General features: G+C 48.7%; 2 protein-coding genes across 3 annotated transcripts in view; one reads left to right on the top strand and one right to left on the bottom strand.

Moving 5' to 3' along the window:
• Positions 1-515: 515 nt before the first annotated feature.
• Positions 516-10,754, top strand: RLBP1 (retinaldehyde binding protein 1; the record flags this gene model as incomplete). The annotated part of the gene is made up of 9 exons (XM_081228232.1): positions 516-673; positions 834-903; positions 3,105-3,197; positions 3,467-3,595; positions 4,831-5,035; positions 6,845-7,023; positions 9,056-9,214; positions 10,160-10,270; positions 10,596-10,754. 9 exons carry the CDS (start codon positions 516-518, stop codon positions 10,752-10,754), a joined length of 1,263 nt encoding a protein of 420 aa, XP_081084358.1.
• A 4,642-nt stretch (positions 10,755-15,396) lies between these two features.
• ABHD2 (abhydrolase domain containing 2, acylglycerol lipase) overlaps positions 15,397-22,553 on the bottom strand; it is a 102,865-nt gene continuing 95,708 nt past the window's right edge. For both annotated transcript variants that reach the window (XM_081227008.1, XM_081227009.1), the window contains one exon: positions 15,397-21,551. In XM_081227008.1, the coding sequence (XP_081083134.1) occupies positions 21,355-21,551 (197 nt within the window). In that variant the 3' untranslated portion in view covers positions 15,397-21,354. The remainder of the gene's footprint in view (positions 21,552-22,553) is intronic.

Consider the following 22,553-nt stretch of genomic DNA (forward strand, 5'->3'; position numbering starts at 1 on the left):
CTGGCGGTCCAGTGGTTAAGACTCCATGCTTCCACTGCAGGGGGCTCAGGTTTGATCCCTGGTCAGGGAACTAAGATCCCAATTTGCCACGCGGTGAGGCCAAAAAAAACCAAAACAAAACAAAAGTAAACAACAACAAACAACAAAATACAGTCCCATCTGAGATGTTGGGAGATAGGACTTCCTCTCATTATTCCCACTTCTCAGAGGAGGAAACGGAGTCACTGAGTTGTGAAGTCACGTCTCACAGCTAGAAGGTGACAGAGTTAGGATATAAAAGTGGGCAGTCTGGTGCCCAAGCAGGCTCCTATCACTGCACCCCACAGCCTAAAAGTGGGTCAGCCTGTCTTGTCCTTTCCGCACTCAATCTTAACCAGCTACATTTCCCAGCTGGCCTCACTCACTGCCCGACCACGCCAGGCCCTGCTGGGCTCAGGGAGAGGGTGACAGGCCAGGATTCTCCACAGCTGCCATTTCATCTACAATCACATTTAAAATTTCCCTCCATCTTGAGCATGTCTTACCCAGGGGTGTGCTTTCTCAGACCTCCCTGCGATGAGAGAGAGGACGGGGAGAAGCGTATGGGGCTGGCCCAGATCCCATCCCCACAGCCCGGCTTCCACATGGCTGAGCAGGAACTCTGGAGCAGACTCACACAAAGGAGGGCTTTGAGGTGGCTCCAGCCAGGCCCAGGCTGATCCCCGCTCCCCCCTGGTGCATCACTTGCCCCGATCTGGGCCTCCCTGTGAGCCTGATTTAACGGGAAACTGTGGGCCGTGAGAAGTTCCTTGTGACACACTAATTCCAACCTGCTGACTGGACCACGCCCCCAGAGGAGGCAACCTCCAGGCCCTGGAGGACACAGGCACCAGGTGTCCCAAGGAGGAGCTGCTGACTTGGCAGGTAAGTCAGTAGCAGGGGCCTGGCTGGGCCAGGAAGCCCAGGACTAGGGTGAGGAGTCAGCAGTGGGGAGACCACATCTCAGGCTGCTCAAAAACTGAAACCAGCTAGCCATTTTTCAGGTTGAGCCAGACCAACCTGATGGCAGACGTAGCAAATAAAAATATAGGACACCCAGTCAAATGTGAATTTCAGATGAACAACAAATACTTTTTTAATATAAGTATGTCCCAAATTTGTATGGCACATACTTAAACACTTCAAAAAAACTTTTGCTCATCTGAAACTCACATGTAATTGGGCATTCTGTATTTTAACTGGCAACCCTAGATGGCAGGGAACAGCCTCCACATGGAGTGAGGGGTGGGTATATTTTCTTGTATACAGCTCATAAATCAATATTTAAAAATCAGAGTTAGTAGATTGGGCATATTTTAAAAAGAGTTGCTGTACTGACTTTAACCCTCCATTTCTAAGATCTAGGATCTTGTCCTGATGAGCTGCCTAACTGGCTGGGGGTGTCTAGCCACTGTCTCTCCTGTCTGAGCCCTTTGCTCAGGGAGTTCTGTCAGCCCCTCCCTTTCTGTTCCAGCAAAATCCAAGGGACTTTGTCTGTATTTCAGTCTGTCTTGTATGTATGCCTGTATATTTGGAAGTCTACCTGCTAGAAAGCTGACTTAGATTTTATTCCTGTTGGTGGATGACAGCCCCCAGAACCTCCCTGCCCTGCTGGGTCTGTGGAGTGGGAGAGGCAGGAAATGGGAGATCCTCAGATATTCCCTGGCATCCTCTAGGTTTCTCTGTGCAAGTTGGGGTAATGATCAATATAATACTAAGAGAGGGAAGGGGAACTATGTTTTAGAGCAAAACACTGTGCTAGGTACCCTACAGAAATTATAGGATCTTCATTACAACTCTATTTGGTAGGTGTGGTTATTATCCCCAATTTGCAGATGAGGAAACTGAGACTCAGAAAGGTTAAATAACCTACCACCCTAGCTCATATGGGTGGTAAATGCCAAAGCCTGATTCAAACCTGGTTCTCTCTGACCCTAAAGGGTTTTCTGTGACACCAGCTCTCCTAGGGAGTTTGCCTGGAGATGTCTTGGCTCTAGGTGTCAAAGCAAGTCTTGGTCTCAGGCAGACATAGGTTCAAGTCCCACCTCTGCTTACTAATCAACAGTGAACAGATGACAGAACTGACCAACGGAAAACTGGTCAGAGGCAGGAGCAGGGTGGTGACGGGTCTGGGGACATTTAGGTAGGAGAGGAGAAAATCTGGAAATAGAAGAGTTGTCTCCAAAAATACTCCGTGTGCTGTCATGTGTGCAGTGGATGAAATTGGTTCTGGTGGGCAGGCACTGCTTCTGTGTTCATTATTTAATTAAATCCTCATAAACTTCCATCTCCCTTTTACAGGGGACAGCCAAGATACAGGTTAAATCACAAAGCTTGCAAATGGAAGAGAGAATTCGAACCCAGATCTAACTTTTGCCACAACAGGCTGCCTCTTGATGCGGATGGAAAGTTCACAGCTTGGTCTTAAGTCCCGATCCCTGGCTATTGCGCGCTGTGTGACCTTGGCCAAGTCACTTACTCTCCTGGGCCTGTTTCCTCCCATGTAGAATGGGAATAATAATGCTGGCTCCCAGACAATGGATTTGAAAATAGCGCATCACAAGGCACAGAACACGCACGCAGTTATGGTTATGTAACTAGCTATCACCCCTCTGGAGAGTTAATTCACTGGAACGGGGCCATCCACTAGGCTGGGAAGTTTCTGAGGTGCCCCTTTGGGCTGGAAAAGGAGGGCCACAAATGGGAGGGCGGATTGCCTTATCCTGCAGTGATCATGTAACTGAGAATGGAGGCTGACCCTAGTTTTTCCCTGGCTGGGCCAACTCATCTTAAGAACTGAGGTTTGAGGTATTTTTGTGTGTGTTCCTTCTCAAAGGGGTGTTTCCCAAAGTGTAGCCCAAGAACCACCTTCTTCGGAGCCACCGGGAGTGCTGTTTTAAAGTATAGATGCCCGGGCCCCAGTTCAGACCTCCTGAGTCAGAATCACAGGTGCAGGGCCCAGGCATCTGCATTTCTAACAAATGCCCCACGTGATTCTGATGCACTCAAAAGTATGAGATCCACTGTTCTGAGACAATAACAGAACGGTTTCTCCATACCACTGCAGCCCTGACTTCCTCTCCTAGGAAGGAGGCTGCCTGGAGAGGCCAGGACAGAAGAAGCGGCGTCTTTCTTTTTCCGAGCACTCCGAGTCTTCCAGAGGCAGCATGTCAGAGGGGGTGAGTACCCCTGTGCCCTGGGGCTCCCCTCCATCCACCTTCCCTCCTTCCCTTTCTCCCTTCCTGTTTCTCTGTCATCTGGTCTGCTCAGGGTTATGGGCATTCACCCCTACAACCTCTCTGCGGTCCCTGACCCCACCCAAAGGGAGGAAGCTCAACGGTGACCTTGGGCAAAAGCACTAGTTTAGGGTCTGAGCAGACCCATTTGACTGGCTTGCTCAGGTTGCTGGGGGTCTCTTCCTGTCTTTTCCTGACTTCTCTCTGCCCAGGCGGGCACATTCCGCATGGTCCCTGAAGAGGAACAGGAGCTCCGTGCCCAACTGGAGCGGCTTACAACCAAAGACCATGGACCTGTCTTTGGCCAGTGCAGCCAGCTGCCCCGCCACACCTTGCAGAAGGTGAGGTGACCCCGGGGTGTGCAGAGGGACAGGGTAGAGAGGCAACAAGGGGGAATGTTGATAGCATCCTCACTCCTGTAGAAAGGGTCCAGCACCAGCTCTCCAGGTCATTCTGGACCTAAAGGACTGGCTTGTTCTAGGGGTTATTCTGAAGGTCAGGGCCATGGCAGCAGTTGGAGTGACCAGATGTCCAGGCCAGCCTATTCCAAGACTATGGCACCAACAGTGTTCCCTGAAACCAATGCCAAGACCGAGGGCTTCTGGACCAGGGATCATCCTAGACTCAGATGTGAGGAACATTGGTTTGCAATGGCCTTGGAGAACAGGGATCCAACTGTTGCCCACATTGGACAGGAAAAGGCCTGAGTTCTAATACCAGACCGACTTCCAACTTGCTGTGTGACCTTGAGCAAACTTCTTTCCCTCTTTGGGTTTTGCTTTCTGTACCTATGAAAGGAAGTTGTTGGACCAGTTCAGTTTATCAGACTGTGCTCTGTGGAGGGTGGCAGAGCTGTCTTGGGGTTAAGCTGGACCTGGGCTCCTGGCTTCCATCTCTGCTCCCTGGGCGTCTCAAGGGAAAAGTGCTCTGAGGTCCCCCAGACCTGCCTTTCCCCCTCATGCCGTCCAAGGAAAGAGCTGCCCCTGGAACGCTGAGGAGTTCTCCAGGCTCAGCCAAGGGGAGGAACAGGAGGCAGAGGACAGGCTGCCAACTGCCGGGTATCTTTGATTTTGGAAAGGTCAGAAATGAGCCTGGGAGGCAGCAGAGTGAAGCGATTAAAAGTCCAACCTGAGTAAGAGTTTCAGCTTCACCCCTTTTTATCTGGGTGACCTTGGTCAAGAATACCTTGACCTCTATCAGCCTCAGTCTGCTCACCCTGAGAAATGGGGATAAGATGACAACCTTCCTGTGACGGATTGTGGCAAAGATTTAAAAACATAATGTATCTAAAGGACTTAGCAGTGTGCTAAGTCAGGGCTCCAGTAGGCTGTTGTGATTAGAAACGTTTAGCTCTCTGGCTGTCTCCTCAAACACACCCAGGATGAAAGTTTGACCTAATTTTCTCCAAATGTAATTGGCAGTCTGAGGTGCTGCCAGTGCCGAAGCTGCCCCTGTGGGCAGAGCAGCGATGGCCCCAGCTGCCGCGCCCTCTGCCCCTCAGCCTGTCTGGCACCTGGAGGAGCCTCCCGCACCCACGCCTACCTGACCTCGTGCCTGCACCCCACCCCTGTTCCAGGCCAAGGACGAGCTGAATGAGAGGGAGGAGACCCGGGAGGAGGCGGTTCGGGAGCTGCAGGAGCTGGTGCAGGGGGAAGCAGCCTCCGGGCAGGAGCTGGCCGTGGCCGTGGCTGAGAGGGTGCAGGGAAAGGACAGCGCCTTCTTCCTGCGTTTCATCCGCGCGCGCAAATTCCACGTGGGCCGAGCCTATGAGCTGCTCAGAGGTGAGGCCTGCGCAGGATGGGTGGCCCTGGGAAGGCTGCGGGGGGTGGGGAGTGAGGGGGGAAGGGGGGAAGGTCACGAGGAGGGCATTGACCCTCACCAAGGCACTGAGACCGACTCCTTCACTTCCCTCCTATTCCCTGTGCCGTGCAAGTCACTCTCTCTGAGCCTCCTTTTCCTTACCTGTAAAATGGGTGTGTGAACTAAATAGCCTTCAAGATCCCTCTCAGCTCTGACAATGAATGGATGAGTCTGACAGGACCAGATTCCTAGAGGTCGGGCCCCGCCTCTCCACTCTCCTGAGTCTCAATGAGCAGAACTGAGTCACCCAGATTGGGTGCCCAAATTGGGGTAGTTTCCTCTCTCACCCCTGCTCTCCCCTTCCCCACCCACCCAGCCTAGGTTTTGGCTCTGGAGCACTGCAGGGAAGGTGGGTATGAGCTTGACTCCCCTTAGGTACCCAAACCTCACGCATAGTAGAATTGAAGATGGTGCCAGCCCTGGGGGTGAGTCCCACGGACAGAACCATCCTGGCCATGCCCACGGTATGAAGACCAGTGTCTTAAGGAAATCAAGTCCTTGGTGCTGGTGGAGGGAAGGGGTGTCTGAGCAGGCCCTATGTAGCCTGATGATTCTCCTTACTTCTTCCTTCCTTCCGCAAATGGTAATTCTCTGCTTTGCCAACCGCTGTTTTAGGCCAAAGGATGTGGCAGAGAACAAAGCAGACAAGAACTGCCGGCCCTCGTGGGTCTTATAGTCTAATGGTGGAAATGATAAACCAGACAAATAAAATAAAAATATACAGAGAAAAATAAAGAAGGTGGATATAAAGGACTGAGGGGTCGGAGTTTTAGGTAAAGAGGCTAGGAAGGCTCCAGTGCAAAGAGAACTCTTAAAGAAAAACTCGAAGGAAATGAGATGCCTGGGGAAAGAGCAGTAGGGCAGAGGGTACAGCAAGATGAAGACTAGGTGGCGGGGGCTTCCCTGGTGGCGCAGTGGTTGAGAGTCTGCCTGCCGATGCAGGGGACACGGGTTCATGCCCCGGTCCGGGAAGATCCCACATGCCGCGGAGCGGCTTGACCCATGAGCCACGGCTGCTGAGCCTGCGCATCCGGAGCCTGTGCTCCGCAACGGGAGAGGCCACAACAGTGAGAGGCCCGCGTACCGCAAAAAAAAAAAAAAAGACTAGGTGGTGGGAACGGGCCTGGAGTGTTGGAGGAGCAGCGAGGAGGTCAGTGGCTTTCCCTTGGCAAATGCCTCCCCAAGCCTCCTCTGGGCCTAGTCCCTCTGGGGTTTGGTGGAAGAGACGATCGCAGATAGGTGGGGACCTGTTCGGGATGAGTCAGGGTGGGGTTAGTGGGTGGTGGGAGTGCCGCTGGAGTCAGAGGGGGGCCTCTGTTTCCTGCTTTGGGTTTTATCTGGGGGTCATTTCCGCCCCCCCTCCCCCGCCACTCACCTAAACCTGTGCCCAACTGAGAAACCTGTGCCTCTACCCTTGGGAAAGAGAAAAATACCAAATAGTAATTGTCCTTAGATTTAGGATTACATCTTGTGTTTTTACAGTTTACTCATTCATTCGTACCTGGAATCTTGTTTGATTACCACAGAATTTGGTGAGATAGGCCAATATTATCATCCTATTTTTTGGAGAGGTAATATGGGGCACAGAAAGGTTGAATGTCCTGCTGGGTTACACATAGCTTGTAGGTGGAGGAGCCAGGCAGGAGCCTGTGGGTCTCTGGATGCCCTCCATGTGCCACCCCAGGATGTGCTGGCTCCCTGAGGGGCCTCTTCTGCTCCCCCTCTGCCAGGCTATGTGAACTTCCGGCTGCAGTACCCAGAGCTCTTCGACAGCCTGTCCCTGGAGGCTGTCCGCTGCACTGTCGAGGCTGGCTACCCTGGTGTCCTCTCCAGTCGGGACAAGTATGGCCGAGTGGTCATGCTCTTCAATATTGAGAACTGGGACTCTGAAGAAATCACCTTTGATGAGGTCAGTGGGGATTTGCCTGGCTCCCTCCCATCCCCTGGGTTGGGCTCCCTCCTCCAAACGTGGCCTCTATTGGACCCTCATTCCTGGCTCCCCAGGAGGCGAGGTTTGTGGGGGAATGGCCAGTAGCTCATGGCACCAGGCCCTTTCCCGGCAGGAGGAGAAGTCCTAGGATGTGCCATGGCAGCTGGAAAACCCAGCAGCTTTGAAGGCAGGGCCCACTGGCCAGTACACGGCTGCCCCCTGGTACCCCTGCCAAGTGGGAGTGACAGCTGTGGGCCATGAGCTGGGATCAGCCCTGCCAAATGCTGAAAGCTGAGAGCGACACAGACCATATATATATATATATATATATATATATATATATATATATATATATATATGATTTCACTTGTCAGGCCTTTAAGAGAGCTGTCCTAGTGGGGGAACTAGGGTTTATCTTGGGAGAACTTTGGCGTGTGCCACCAGGCCTTAAAAAAAAGTACAAACTCATTTTAGAAAATGCTGCCTAGTTGTCGCAACACCATTTATTTAAAAGTCCATCGTTTTCCCCAGTGGCTTGAGATGCCATCTTTATCATATTCTGCATCTTCATATGTGTTTGGATCTATTTCTGGACTTTCTATTCTGTGCTATCGGTCTGTCTTTTCATGCTCCAGTATCACACTGTTTAAATTATAGAGATGGTATAGAATGTTTGATATCTGTTGGGATCAGTTCTGTCCTTAATGCTCCTCTTTTTCAGGGCTTTTCTAGCTATTCTTGCATGTTTACCTTTCCTTATGAACTTTAGAATTAATTTATTAGGCTCTAGGAGAAATGTCAGGAGATTTTTATTGGTATAACATTAATGTAGATAACAAACTTGGAGAGAATCAGCATCCTTATGAATGCAACATCCATGGCCAGTGGTACTATCCACAAAAAAGGGATGCCTTCCCTTTTACATTTTGAGCTTCCAGGAGTGTTTTAAAGTTTTCAAACCTTAGGCATGTTTGTCAATAAATTTGTAGTAAGTATTTATTTTATTGTTGCTATAGGTGGGACTTTCTCTGCCATTATATCTCCTACTTGGTTATTTTTTGTATCTATGAAGATTATTGGTTTTGTATGTTAATTTCGTATCCTGATATTTTTACTGAATTCTTCTGTTATTTATGTTACTCATATAAATGACTCTCTCAGATTTTCTAAGAATACTATCATATTATCTGTAAATGGGGGACATTTTTTCTTTTCCTCTTCTAGTTCTTATACCCTTGATTAAAAAAAAAACAAAAACAACTTGGATGCACTGGCCACTACTTCCAACACAGAGTTGAATAGTTGAATAGGCCACTACTTCCAACACAGAGTTGAACATGCTTACCTTGTTCCTGATCATATTAGGGATGCCTGTAGTGTTTGCTACTGAATAAGATACTGGCTTTAGGACTGAGGCATACATACGTATGGTAAGGAAGAGACTTAACAAATATTTTTTCTTGTTACATAAGTGATATCTACTCATTTTAGAAAATACCAAAAAAATCACAAATTTAAAATCATCCACAATTCTACCACCCAGAGATTTCTACCACTGACATCCTTCCGGCCTATTTTTTCTAGAGACCTAGAAACATATGTGAACGCATATGCACACAGACATACACATTTTTTCTTATAAAAATGGGATTGTACTCTACAATAATATACCATGAATGGATATCTTTCTGTATCATTAGTCTTATATATCACCGTTCTAGAACACTCCATGGCATGAATACACCATAATTTCACCAGTCCCTTATTGCTGGACATTTAGGTTGTTCCACTATTATAGGGGTACAAGGATAAACACTCTGGCATCTAACCGTGGATATGACATTGAAGATTATTTTCTTGGCATACATTCACAGAGGTGGACTGTCCCAGCTCAAAGCCTGTGACAAATTACCTCTGGGAAGGGGTATACCAGTTAGCTCTCCCGTTAGGACCTTGAGTCTTAACTGTCTTTGTGGGTTGGATCTTACAGCCTGTTCACGTTGTGCCCAAGATCTTGCAGGCATACTGTTTCATCCTGGAGAAGCTACTGGAGAATGAGGAAACTCAAATTAATGGCTTTTGCATCATTGAGAACTTCAAGGGCTTTACCATGCAGCAGGCTGCTGGACTTCGGGCTTCAGATCTCAGGAAGATGGTGGACATGCTCCAGGTGAGGCCACAGAACCCTGTCCTGCAGGAGCCTCTTATGGGTGGGAAGGCTGGGAGGCTGGGCCGGGTTTCCCGGTTTAATGATGCTGGCAGGGACCTGAGAAGACAGCCGCCTAGTGCCCAAAAGAGCAATGACAATCACAGCCCCAGCCACGAACACTTCGTGGTGATCAACAGTTTGCCACGTGTTCACATTCATTAATTCACTAACTCCTTAAAAGCATTCTCTCCCTGCTTCCCTGCTTCGTTTTACAAACCTGGAAATCTAGGCTCAGAGATTTGAGTGACTTCTCAAGGTCACACAGCTATCAAGTGGCAGAGGCGGGACTTGAACCTACACCTTCTGACCTAGAATCCCATTCTCTGTCTACATATGTCATGCTGCCTCCCTCTGGATGTGAATTTATCCTGAGAAAGAGGTATCATTAATGCTCCTGACAACTCACTCCTATGTACTGATGTGTCAGAAGTCCTTTCTTAGAGCTAATCTAATCTTAAATCTGCTTTGCCTTGGAAAGGAGAGATGGGAGGTGGGAGTCATGGGAGGGGACAAAGGACAGTGAGGCATGACAATAGTGTACCTCTGCTCTATAATAGTTTGCAGTCTGCTCAGCAGGCAAGTGGATTTGAAAAACCTTGGTCACCTGAAAACTAAGCAAGGCTACCATTTCATTTCCTTATTCCGCCTAATTACAAGGTTTTGTGCATCCGCAGGATGAGGGCTGGGTTGTGTGGCCTCTGGGGCATCCTTTCTTCAGTTTGGAGCTGCAGTGAAGCCAGGTCTCCCCAGCTGCTGGCCTGGGGATGGAACCTTCAGTGGGCTATCCTCTGGGGCAACCGAGTGCTGACAACTCTGTCCTCTTGTCATGGGGAGAGGCAGTGGGAGAGTAAGTGGGAACCTCTGAGGTCATGGGGCCATGTGGTGGGGTGCTGTCTGTCCCTGCAGGATTCCTTCCCAGCCCGGTTCAAAGCCATCCACTTCATCCACCAGCCGTGGTACTTCACCACGACCTACAACGTGGTCAAGCCCTTCTTGAAGAGCAAATTGCTCCAGAGGGTGAGTGCGTGGCCACGCAGGGAAGGTGCCCGGTGATCGTCTGGTGTGTGAGTGAGTGAACGGGGTTGTAGCAGGAAAGGGTTCAGGAGACAAGAGGGATGAAGGTGGAGGAGGAGGACACCCCACCTGAGCCCTCCTCAGGCTCTGTACCAAGGTTCTGAACCAAGTGGATCCCACAGACGGCACAACAAGGAGGACTTCTGAGAAGGCCATCACCAGGCAGAGATGGCATGTGTGCCTTTGTCCTCCTGTCCCTCTTCTCCCCCCAGCCCTCATCCTAAGGGAACCCCCCTTGCTCAGCTCTGTCTCCTCTGCTTCCCTGCAGGTCTTTGTCCATGGAGAAGACCTCTCCAGCTTCTACCAGGAGTTCAACGAGGACATCCTGCCCTCCGACTTTGGGGGCACACTGCCCAAGTATGACGGCAAAGTCGTTGCTGAACAGCTCTTTGGTCCCCGGGCCCAAGCTGAGAACACAGCCTTCTGAGAACATCCCCTGCCATCCGACCTGTAGTTAGTGTCCCTGGGCCTCTCCTCAGCTGCCCTGGACTCAGAAGGCTGGGAAAAGGGCTGCCTGGGGTGACTGTGGTTCCTCTGAACCCTCCTAAGCTTGGGTGAGCTCAGGTGTCACCCTCCTCCCAAGCTGGGGGGCAATAAAAAAGCAGGGGAATTCCCTTGAGCAAGAAGAAGTGAGGGCATTTATACTCCTACTGCCTCTGAAGCTTTAGGACAGAGATTTGTGTGGAGTTGAGTGTCAAAAGACTCTAATCAAGCTTCTCAGTGATTTTCTTTGTAATAGTTTTGCTATTTAGGGTCTGTGAAAATAGGCAAGGAGGCTGCTTTAAAAGTCTCTCCCACCCCTAAAAATATAAAAAAGAAGATAAGAGAGGGGGAATATAAGTGAAAACGATCTGGCAAGTATAGTGATCTTGGTGGCTGGTAGGCAGGTGAAACGTTTTCCACGTGTAATTCCAGGGTGGAAGCAGGCTTGAAGTAGCTCCATTTTGGGGTGGTCTGGTCCCCCTCAGTCAGGTGCAGTCTGATGTATGCAGTGGTAGTCAGGAGCTTGGACTTCCTTCAAGGGTGGCAGTTGTGTCCCCCCCCTTCTGTCTGTGGGGTCTCTCCACCAAAGCTCTCTCCTCCAGACCCGTTGCCTCAACGGATGGTTTTACATAGATTTACAGATGGTATCTTCTCTGAGCACTCTCCCAGTCCTCAAGTTATACAGTGAACACTCTTCTTTGTCTTCAGTCTCAAGACACCTTATAGAAATGAACTTCTACTTTCAAGCTCTGCATATTTAGACCAATATAAAGGCTTTCCTTTCTGTGCAGTTGGCTTTCCTCAAGTGTCTGGTGACTTTTGAGTGTGTGCTGGGCATGCTGCTCTGTCTTGGGGAAGGCCTGGCTTCTTCTGGGCATGGGGCTTTTAGGCACTGACAGATTCTTTTCCCAAGATCCTACACTGACTTTCCCAGTGGAGGCAGACACTTGTTCCTGTTGTCTGGCTCATGGTGGTGGGTGAGGGTCAACTGGCCTGGCTGCCTCCACTAGGTACCCTGATAATCATCCCAAGACTTCTCTGCTCTTGCCTCCTTCTGGGCATAAAGCACCCTTGGTGCTGCACCCACCTTTTGGGGCAGGACCTTCAGCTGTTTCCTGGGCTGTGGGTTCCATCCAATGCAGTCTGCTTTCACTCCTTTAGGAATTTCTCTGAACCACTGAATTCTCTTTCTCGTTTTCCAGTGTGGCTATGTACGTGTACATATATATGTGACTGTACATATATATGCATTTACTTCTTATGCCTTTTCTTTCATTTCTAGGGTTTGCAGTGTATGCTCATCACCCAAGTCATTTCCTTCTCTATGACATTCACAGTCAACAATCTATGTTCATGAATGATATACATACGACTTCAGAGCTGGAGGAGGAATCATAGAAAATTATTGTGGGTGGCTGACCAGTGAGGATTTCTCCCAAACCCTTCTTTAAATCCTTTGAAACTTGAAGCTTTTCCAAATCAAACCTTACATGGAACTCTAGTATTAAGCCTAAAAAGAGTGGAGGTCTATGGTTGAAGGGGGCTCAGCAGCCTCACCCCGAGAGATCTCCTAGAACATCTGCAGCTAAGAAGGTATTTCAAGTGTGAGGGCACAAACATGCCGCTGAGGGGGCAAGTGATAAGAGAATGGGGACTTGCGTTTGCCAAGATAGAGGGTATTGGTGAGTCGACAGTACAGGTGTTGGTGGAGTGGGAGCAGGGATGAGGCTGAGTTTTAAAAATGAAAGGAATGAGCATTTTTTTAAACTTTCAAGATACACTTATCATTGTTAGGTAAAAGAGTTGTGTCCCAAATTTGAGGAAAACAGTGGCTGATTCCACTTGGATGACTCCCATCTTTCCCCTGGCCCCTAATTGCCAGGAGCCCTCCTAGTGCCACCCTCTGATTTGTGGGAGCTCTAATTTATAAATGAGATTAGGATATGGGAAGAACTGCAGGCGGAGGCTCTTGGGGCAGCTTTGTCTTACTCACATCCAAACGGATGCTGGTGTCCCTCCTAAAGGCAGCAGGGCTAGGGCCTTAGCTTGGGGAGGGTTTGACATAAGAGCCCAGGGGCTTTCTGAGGAAGAAGCTATAGGGTTGGGACCCAGCGAGTCGGTTCTGACCGTGGGCTGCCACCACCCTCTGCTGGCCGTGCCGTGGTACTGCCCCTCCATGCCCAGGGACAGACTAGCCAGGGGCAGGCCAAGCCAGACCTTGCCAGGAAGGTTGGTGCCGCCTTTGGGAGCAGGTGCCTGAAGACCACGAATGTTAATGTTAAAATCTGACGTGCTCAGTCTCACAGAATCCGAGCTGCCTACATATGCTGTATTCCTACAAGTGGCCACAACCCCCGCATTAATGAGAGAGGAAGGGGGACAGTAAAATACTCTTGAAAGCCAGCTAATAGGAAGGGGGACAACTAAGCATGACTTTCACGGCAACCACTTGCTGCTCAGAACATCTTCCTTTCTGGAGACGTCTGGGATGAGGCAAGGGGTTCTGCATGTGAAAGTAATTTGAGCATAGCAAAAGTTGGGAAGTCACAGTGATGCATCATGTGGCCCTTCGGGGAAATACTATCTGTTAGCAGATGGAAGCATTTGTTAAGGTGTGGATGGAAGTCTCAGTAGGGAAATGGGCCATCAGCTTCAGAGAGCCTTTGAGCAAGACTGGTCACTGCTTAGAGCCTCGAGTTTACCTAAGGGACGCTGTAGGAGGCCAATGCTCCCTGGTATCCTGGCAAAGTCTTCCTGGAAGAGGGATGCCCAGGTCTTAAGTCAACCAGGAAAAGAGCTGAAGAGTCACCTTCAGGGTGAACTGGACCACCTTTTATCCCACTTTCAATGGTGGGCGTGGCTCTGGTGTTGAGGAAGCTTAGCAGTGCAGGGTCTGGAAGCTCACAGGATACCAGAGAGACTTACTACTCAAAGTGTGGTCCCAGGAGGGGACTGCTCAACATAACACTTTGAAAAACATTATTTTATTTGATTCTCTCAATATCTAGAGACAGGCATTCTTATTAAAATTATTCTCATCTTAGGGGTTAAAAAAAAAAAAAAGAAAAAGGAAAACCGAAGGTCCAATACTGATCAGGGTCACAGAGCTAGGAAGTGGCCTGGATGGGACCCTAACCCAGCAACTCTGGCTCCAAATCCCTTGGCTCTGTTACTACCAATGCTTTGTCTCAAATGTTTATTTCTGGGGATAGAGGAAATGTAGGTAGAGGCGGGGAAGAGGAACCATGGAATTAGAGCTTCATTCATTCCAGGTCAATTTCACCAACATCATCAGATAAAGGAGGAAATAACTTTAAGGGGAAACCAAACGGTCTTCAGTAGAGATGCTGGGGTAATTCCAAATGGGGTAGACAGCACGAATCAAATATAAGTCCTGGGTGCACATAGCCACAGAGAGAGAGAGAGGTTTAACTTTTCTTTGGGAGAGATTGAGCAGTTCAAGGCTAAACTGCCGGTAAGGTTGTCCTAACCACTCAGCTACATGTGACCCCCTCTAAGCGGGAGATACACCAAGACAGAAATGAGGAGGGAGGCTGTCATACAGCTGGAGGGCCATCCAGTTAGGTGTTTGGTCCTTAACATGGGAAAGTACTCCCTATAGAGCTAGAGCTGAGAGGCCTGTTATTGGAAGGTATAATAAAAAAGCCAGCACCCTTGGGTCAGCGAGTGATTGTAGATAAATGTCACCTAGAACAAATCTATAGGGTAGAATCAGGAGAGGCACAGCTGTGCGCTGACCACATTGGCAAGCTGTTGGCATCGATCTGCCTAACACCCTGGACCTGAAATCTCTTTCATGTGGTACTTTTCATAGGTAGTATTCTTTGCAAGTTAGTTTTCTTGGATCAAAGTAGTCTGGCTATTTTGTGGGTGATAGGAAGTGGGGCGGTGGGGTCAGTGCTGGGGGAGAAGCTTGCTTACCAGGAAGGGATACACTTTGGAATTCGATTTTGGGCATTTTTAGGCCTCGTTAATGCATGTCCTCCAAAACCAACACTCCCCACCCCACTTAGCTTGTCAAAGGTTTTGCATGGCCAAGGAGGGAAGAAAACTCTGAGTGCAAGGTCCCTGGGGTGGGGGGAGCACGCACTGGCACAACTCTCCTGGCTGGGCCAGGGCTTGGCCCTTGGAGACCCTTAGCTTGGTTTCAGACAGATGCAAAAAAGAAGAAAACACCACCATTACTCAACCAACCCAGTATAACCTTAATTTAGGTCACGTTCACCCAGTCTTCTCAAAGAACACTATTAGAAAAGGATGGGACTCATGCGTGGCAACCACCATTTACATCTCACCTTACATTCTGTCTACATGGTTCACTTTATAGAGCAAGTATTTAAAATGCTGATATCTCACTCTTCCCAGGCCTTGGCTTTCTTCCTGGAGAGGATGGGCTTGTAAAGACACCTGTGGGCTGCTCATTTCTTTGGTATTTGCAAGGCTGGGTTAAAATCAGTTGTGATGAGAACTTGGTGTTTTGCCCATTTCTTTCAAGCTCGTGCTTCGGTGAAGACACAGGAAGAATCCTTTTAGATAGAAAATCTCCACTACAAAGGACGCACAGCCACGCCACATTTTTAGTCTTTTATTTTTTTAAGTAAAGAAATTCCATTGAATCAAAGATAACAAAATTACAGTTTTTGTTTGTAATGATCTTTGTTTACCACCACACAGAATCAAAACAGAACCAAAAGTAATATGAGAACATAAAATGATCAAGGACACCACTGTTTAGTATAATTTCTTAATAAAGGTAAATATCCTCATATTTAGAAAAAATTGCATTGCTAGTTGCAAATCTGAAACACCTCAGTGCTGGAGGATCCTGTATTCCGCCCCCCCCACCCCCAATCCACCAGCACGGAGGCTTTCAGAACACAAACTCAAAAATACATTATCTTTAGGGCAGCATTTGAAGTTTCAGAAAGTCCAAAAAAAAAAAAAATCAAACAAAACAAACAAAAATTAGGAATGTGAAAGTGATGGTTCTCAAAAATCAATCTGGAAGCAGATCTGCCAACAGAAGAATGTGGTTCATGGAAGTCTAACCAGGAAAGGGGGAGATGCAAACTGGCTCCCCCCTCCACGCCCCCAGCCCCTGGTGTCGCTAAGGCAGCTGCAGTGGCAGAAGTCAAAAGCTCAGGTACAGTGAAGGTCTTCCTGAGGCAGTGGGAGAGACCCAGACCATCTGAAATTGGTGTGGAGAGGTGACAGGATTCTACATGGACTTGTGCTTTAGGAAAACTAAAGAGGCCCAAACAAAAACCAAACCAAACCTAACTCCCACACCCAGGGACTCGGTCCACCCACTGGGAGGGAGTGGCTGGCGCTAGGACTGAGGGCTCAGCAATTATTCTAGGTGACTGTTGGCTGCTCCATGTGGGTGGTCTGGAAGGAGAATGCCTATTGAGATGACGGGTATTTCTGCAGGTGCTATACGTGGACTGTCCCCAACTTACGGCGACAGATTTCTTGGCTAATGGGGACCAGGACGGGGAGACGGCAGGTTATAGGTTTTATTACTAACTGACAGGAGTCGAGTTAAAGGACTTAATTCACTGCTTGGAGATTAACTTCAGCTTATTCATTAGAGATAGGTGAATGTTTTACCCACAATACATGCTAAGAAAAACCGTTCAGAAAACATGGTGTGTGTAGGGGGCTGACTCCTTCAAAAGGGGCAGCTGTCTACCGTCTGGGGTCTGAGAATGGCTGGCGAGCTGGGCTCTGCAGCCTGCTTCCAAGGGCCACTGCGGGGGGATGCCTGGGCTACAGCGTCCGGAGGCAGTTGTAGCAGTGACCAGGCAAGAGGAAGCAGCTGTAGTTTTGGATAGCATCCCAGTTCTCACTGCGAGTACGGGCCCGTTCCCCTTCAAATACAATTTGGCAAAAGCAATCCTAGTTTATGAAGAGGGGGCACTTCCCTCTGCTTTGATAACAGGGGGGGAGAAGGAAACCTTTCCCCCAATTGCTTGGCCTCTAAATACCAAAGGCAGGCCACTTTTCATGGTTTTTTGAAGCATCCAAAGTGGCTCTGAAAAACAGAGTGAGGCCAAGAAGGAAGAAAGGCGTCAGAGATGAGGTGTTTGGCCAGTTCTGGATTGCTCTTATTGTCAAGGGGTGGGGGACACCTAATGTAATAAGGAGCGTACAGGCCACATGGACACATTTTCCCGTTTTGCTGTAGCTTTGCTTCAGACTTCTACAGCAGAATAATTTGAATTCCAAAGCCACAATAGTGTTGTACCACCAGGGGATATTCTAGAGGCAAGTTAAGGCTTTCTGGGCAAAGAGAACAATTCCAGATGATATTGTGAGCGGATGCTGCAGTGAAATGCTTCTTAATAACTCTCCTGTCCTGCCTTAGACGACAAAGACCTGAGTTTTCAACTCAACGTGATGTTTCAGTGATCTTCACTTTAGCGCTAAGTCAGAAGCAATGCCATGGGAAAAGGAAAGCCTCTCACAGCTCAGACATCTGCTTGCCCAGCAAACACAAACAAGAACACACGTATTGTTTCCCCGGAGCTGGCAAAACGGATCTCAAGCCACACAGTGACAAAGAGAGCTCTCATTCAGATGCCAGGCATATAAGCTCAGCTACCCAGAAAGTTCAGCTTTAATGAAGACTGTAGTTTTAGAATGAAAGTCTGAGCAGGAAGGGTTTCTGCCCTGGGAATTCTCAAAGCTTGCCCAAGTCACACAGAAGGATGGGGATATTCACCTCGTTCCAACGGTCAGCACCTGTCCCAGTCATAAGACCACCCTCAGTACAGAAGGAATATTGAGATGACAATGGAGGCTCTGAAGAGAAGCCAGTCAGAGACACAGGGCTTTGGGCAAAATCAAGGGTCTTCACCCACAAAGGCTGAATGCAGTAGCTCCCTCTCTCCAAGTCCCCTCAAGATAAGCCCGAAATCTTGACTTATCTGTTTCCACTTGCAAAGGCTGTAAGAAGGCCAGTGGGAATGTTCTGGCAAATGACGTGTAAGTAGATGAAGTAGACTTAGAGATGGTCTAAGATGAGGTAATTGGGGCTCGGAGAGGTGAAGTGATGGCCCACAATCCAATGTGAATTAGAGATAGGACAAGAATCCAAGTCTCCCAAACCCTGGTTCCCTAACACCAGGTCAAGAAAGGGATGCTCCCCTTGCAGATATAGTCCCACTCTCATGTGTAAAACGCTGCGGGGAGGTTCAAAGAATATAGTGACAACAAACAACTTTCTGCCTTCCTTCTGCTCTGGAATCACTGGTGCAAACTCACGGGCGGGAAGGTAAGAGGTTTTCCTCAAGTCTGTTAAACTCCCTACTAACATAAATGCATCAAGGAGACTTGAGACCATTTTTTCAAGTCAGATGATCCTGACTTGACTGGGATCTTCATCACTGTCTTCAAACTGTTTAGAGGCAGGGAGAACAACCCAGAGAATTGTTAAAAACCTGCTTGGTCTTTTTTTTTTTTTTTTTTTTTTTGTGGTACGCGGGCCTCTCACTGTTGTGGCCTCTCCCATTGCGGAGCACAGGCTCCGGACGCGCAGGCTCAGCGGCCATGGCTCACGGGCCCAGCCGCTCCGCGGCATGTGGGATCTTCCCAGACCAGGGCACGAACCCGTGTCCCCTGCATCGGCAGGCGGACTCTCAACCACTGCGCCACTAGGGAAGCCCACCCTGCTTGGTTTTTAACATGTTCTTCCTGCGATAGAACTGTCTAGGTCTCTGCAATTTATATCCTTAACCTGATTTTATTGTATTTTAAACCTGATTTTAAAATATAATATTCAAATACTCTTTGAAAATTCTGCCTTGCTTTAGCCCAAGAGGACCTCAGTAGCAAGAAGAGCCCTCACATTATCATCAGGAACGAACGAAAAGCAGGGAAAGCTGGAGGAAGGAAAAAGCTGACCTACATATAAAATGCTGCTCCCTTGTTTATTAGGCGAGCTCGCATCTCTGCAAATTCAATGCCTCTGTGCTCTCATTCAGGGACAAACAAGAATTTTCCTGTAAGATAGCCACAGTTACACTCTTATTTCCATGCCTGAGATCCTGAAGCTTGAACAGAGGCCTTCAGTTGATTTCATGTGAGCCAAAATGGAATGTAAGTGCCATTCAGAGTTACACACTAAAAAGATTTCAGCTGGGACGCGGTCTCCACAGTCCCGTGGGGTAAATTCCGGTTATGTGGCAACAAAGGCTGTGCCCCGAGCCCTGCCTCTCCTCCGTGGGCCACCAGAACTGCTGTGCACACCAGGCTCCAAGGACTTCTGCCCCCATCCCCGCCAAGTGTGTGACAACAGGACTGTTTTCTCCTCCTGAATGGAGCTAGTACCTGGCCACTACTTTGTCGGAATACATCAAGGGATGTGACCTAAGGCAAATGAAAAGGAGCCTCTTGCTTCCTGGGATGGTGATTCAACCCCATTAAGTTATTGCTTCGTTCATCTAATTTCACAAAAAAAGGTCTTGAGACATGAAGGTTGTAGCAGGATATATGACCATGAACCTTCTAGATTAAAGCTGTGGTTGTTGGTTGGAGGGAAAAGTAACAGAGGGGAGAGACTAGCTTCGAAGTTGAGGGGAAATGATAAAGTGCCAATTTGTACTAAAAGAACATGAAAAAGAAAAGCATTTGAAAAGTAACAACTTGGGGGGAAAGTCACAATGATGAATTTGGTGTGTGTGAGAAATTGTACCGAAGCAAAGCCGAGACCACAGAAGTCTCAGTCTCTTCAGATACGGCTGTTTTTGATGTTATTATTTAGGATGATCTGGTGATTGTCAGAAAACAACTTCTTCAGGTTACAGACATTACTGTCACATGACTTGGACCGATGCCCAAACTACATCCACCTGCGGCCATGAGGGGCTGCATCCAGGCCCTCAGGTGGCTCCCTTTACCCCTTAAAAATCCACATACAGACCCACTATTTACATTCCTGTCTGTCCTACAGCAAAGGAGAGGAAGCCGGGAAATTTTTTTTTTTTTAAGCATCTAGGTCATTTCACTCGTAATTCTGTTTAGTTCCAGATAGCAACTGCTGATTTTTCAAAGTGCAGGAATTTTAGATATTCAAGTACCACAGGATTGGAGGAAAGGAGTACTTGAAATGTAGAGTTACTTTTCATTTGAGAAGATAACACTCTGGAAAGATCTATCCAACACGCTACAAATATGAGCTATTACATTACAAAATCTGGTTTCAAAATCACACCCTCTTCAGTTAGAAAGATATTTCTCCAAACTCAGATCCAACTTTTGAATTGTTTGGTATCAAAAGCCAGAGTTAGAGAGACCTGGGTTAAAAAAATAAAATTATAACTGAGTGCTTTAAAAAAAAAAGAACACCAAAAAAACCCCCTCTTTATATGAAATGAGGGACAGAAAAAAAAAAGAAAGGCAAATGATGACGTCTACATGCTTAGACTAGCTCTCAGGCTCCCCTGGAGAGGTGTTCTCTCAAACCTCAGTAAACTGAGTTTGTCATTGAACTTTAGAACTGGTAGCGATATCGGCAATCTACCTGGCCCAAGTCCCCCATTTTACAGGTGAAGAAACAAAAGTTCAAAGGGACTTTTCCAGGGTCATATAGCCAGTGAGAGGCAGAGTCAGGCATGGCCTGAAGTCTTCACCCCCAGCCCAAGCCCTTTCTGAGACATCACATAGCGATCGCACCAGGGCAGCCGTACACGACAGACCTTGCAGCTTTGGAGGCTCCTGGGATCTAAGAGATAACTCTGACTATGAATTTCAACAACACAAACTACCGAGATGTTTCTAATTTAAAGGCTCTGCACAACCGTGCTTCTCAAATTTGCCTGGTGAGGAGAATCACCTGGGGCACTTGTCAAAAATTAGAATCCCCAGGCCCCTTCCCAGACCCACTGAAACAGCTTCTCCAAGGGGAGGGACCTGGGAGGCTGAATTTGTAACAAGCGCCCCAGGTAACTCTCATCATAAGCAACCCGTGGGAAAACTGTCTTAGAGGACAGTGAGGGAGAAACTTGGTTTGTGACTCAAGGGAATTTTCTTTGCCATGTAGGAGGCCACAGTCTTGGCCTGGGAGGCCCAGGGTCCCCGGCTCCCAAGCTGAGCTGCATCTACAGCATTGGCTCTTTTTAGGGTCTACGTCAGGACACATACACCACCACAAAATAACCTACATCCTTCACTGCTCTTGGGGAAAAGCCTTCTGATTGGCAAAGCAAAACTGCTGTTCAGACACATTTTTAATAGGGAAACTGGATGTAATTGGCTTGAAAGCAATCAGATGCTGACACCAGACAGGAGGGTGAAAACTCTGTTGCTTGTCACCATGGCTAACAATGCAGTGGAGAAAACCAGTAACTAAGCACAAAATTGCCTGGAGCTCCCAGGGACGGCCACCTACTTCAAGTCAGGTGTGTCTAGTGGGTGGTCCCCGTTGATGGTGTGAGGTCAGATCCAGGTCACTGAGGGAGATGGGAGACCTGAAACAGCCGGTGACCAGGGCAGCTGGCGCGCACCAGAGTCCGGGGGCTGCCTCACTCCAAGTCGGCCTCCACCTGTTCCGTGTCAGAGCACTGCGACTTGTTACGTTCCCACTGGCAAATGGCGTTGGCGTACTCCACCACCAGCTTATCCATCCATGTCAGGGGCTCGGGGAACAGCACAGACCCCTCAAAGAAGCCCAGGTGGCCCCCGTGCAGGGGCAGCACAAACATGACGTTCTCCCGTTTCTCTGCAGGAGAAAGGCAGCTGAGTGAGTCACTGTTCTCTGACCAGCTCCAGGGCAGGAGGTGCAAAAGTGAACTGGCTAGGGCGGCCCAGGCTTTCCCCACAGGCGAAGGTGTCACCTAAGTGGGCATCTGATTTCTACTCCCTCTGCCTCATTCACCAAAGCGGGAGGGAGATTTGGTGGGGGCAGGCAAGATGGTGGGACCTAGCAGGTTTTGGAATAGCAGCTTGGCTTTGGAGCAGAATGGGTAGCGCCTTAGGAGATCCTTAAAACTCTAAGTGGTTCTCAAACTTGGCTGCATATTAGAATCACCTGGGTTTTTTTTTTATGATCCCTATGTTGCATCCAGACCAATGAGATTCTGATTTGAGGGTGGGGGGGTGGAGTTGGGGGGTGGTAGGTGAGAGGGAGGACCCAGGCATTGGTGTTGCTAAAACTCCCCAGCTGACTTAATTGTACAGCCAAGTACCTCCCAACTTCGTGTATCCAAATCACCTGGGAGACTGCCTTAAAATGCAGATTCGGCTTTAACTGGCCTGGGGAAGGAGCTGAGATTCTGCATTTCTTTTTTTAAAAGATATTTAGGGCTTCCCTGGTGGCGCAGTGGTTGAGAGTCCGCCTGCCGATGCAGGGGACACGGGTTCGTGCCCCGGTCTGGGAAGATCCCACATGCCGCGGAGCGGCTAGGCCCGTGAGCCATGGCTGCTGAGCCTGCGCATCCGGAGCCTGTGCTCTGCAAGGGGAGAGGCCACAACAGTGAGAGGCCCGCCTACCGCAAAAAAAAAAAAAAAAAGATATTTATTTATTTATTTGGCTGCATTGGGTCTTAGTTGCGGCATGTGGGATCTTTAGTTGTGGCACGCAGGCTCTTAGCTGCAGTGTGCAGGATCTAGTTCCCCGACCAGGCATGGAACCCGGGCCCCCTGCATTGGGAGCGTGGAGTCTTAACCACTTCGCCACCAGGGAAGTCCCCAGATTCTGCATTTCTGACAAGCTCCCGGGTGA

Source organism: Mesoplodon bidens (assembly GCF_964165515.1).
Source record: "Mesoplodon bidens genome assembly, chromosome: 3".
In the NCBI taxonomy this organism is placed as follows: Eukaryota; Metazoa; Chordata; class Mammalia; order Artiodactyla; family Ziphiidae; genus Mesoplodon; species Mesoplodon bidens.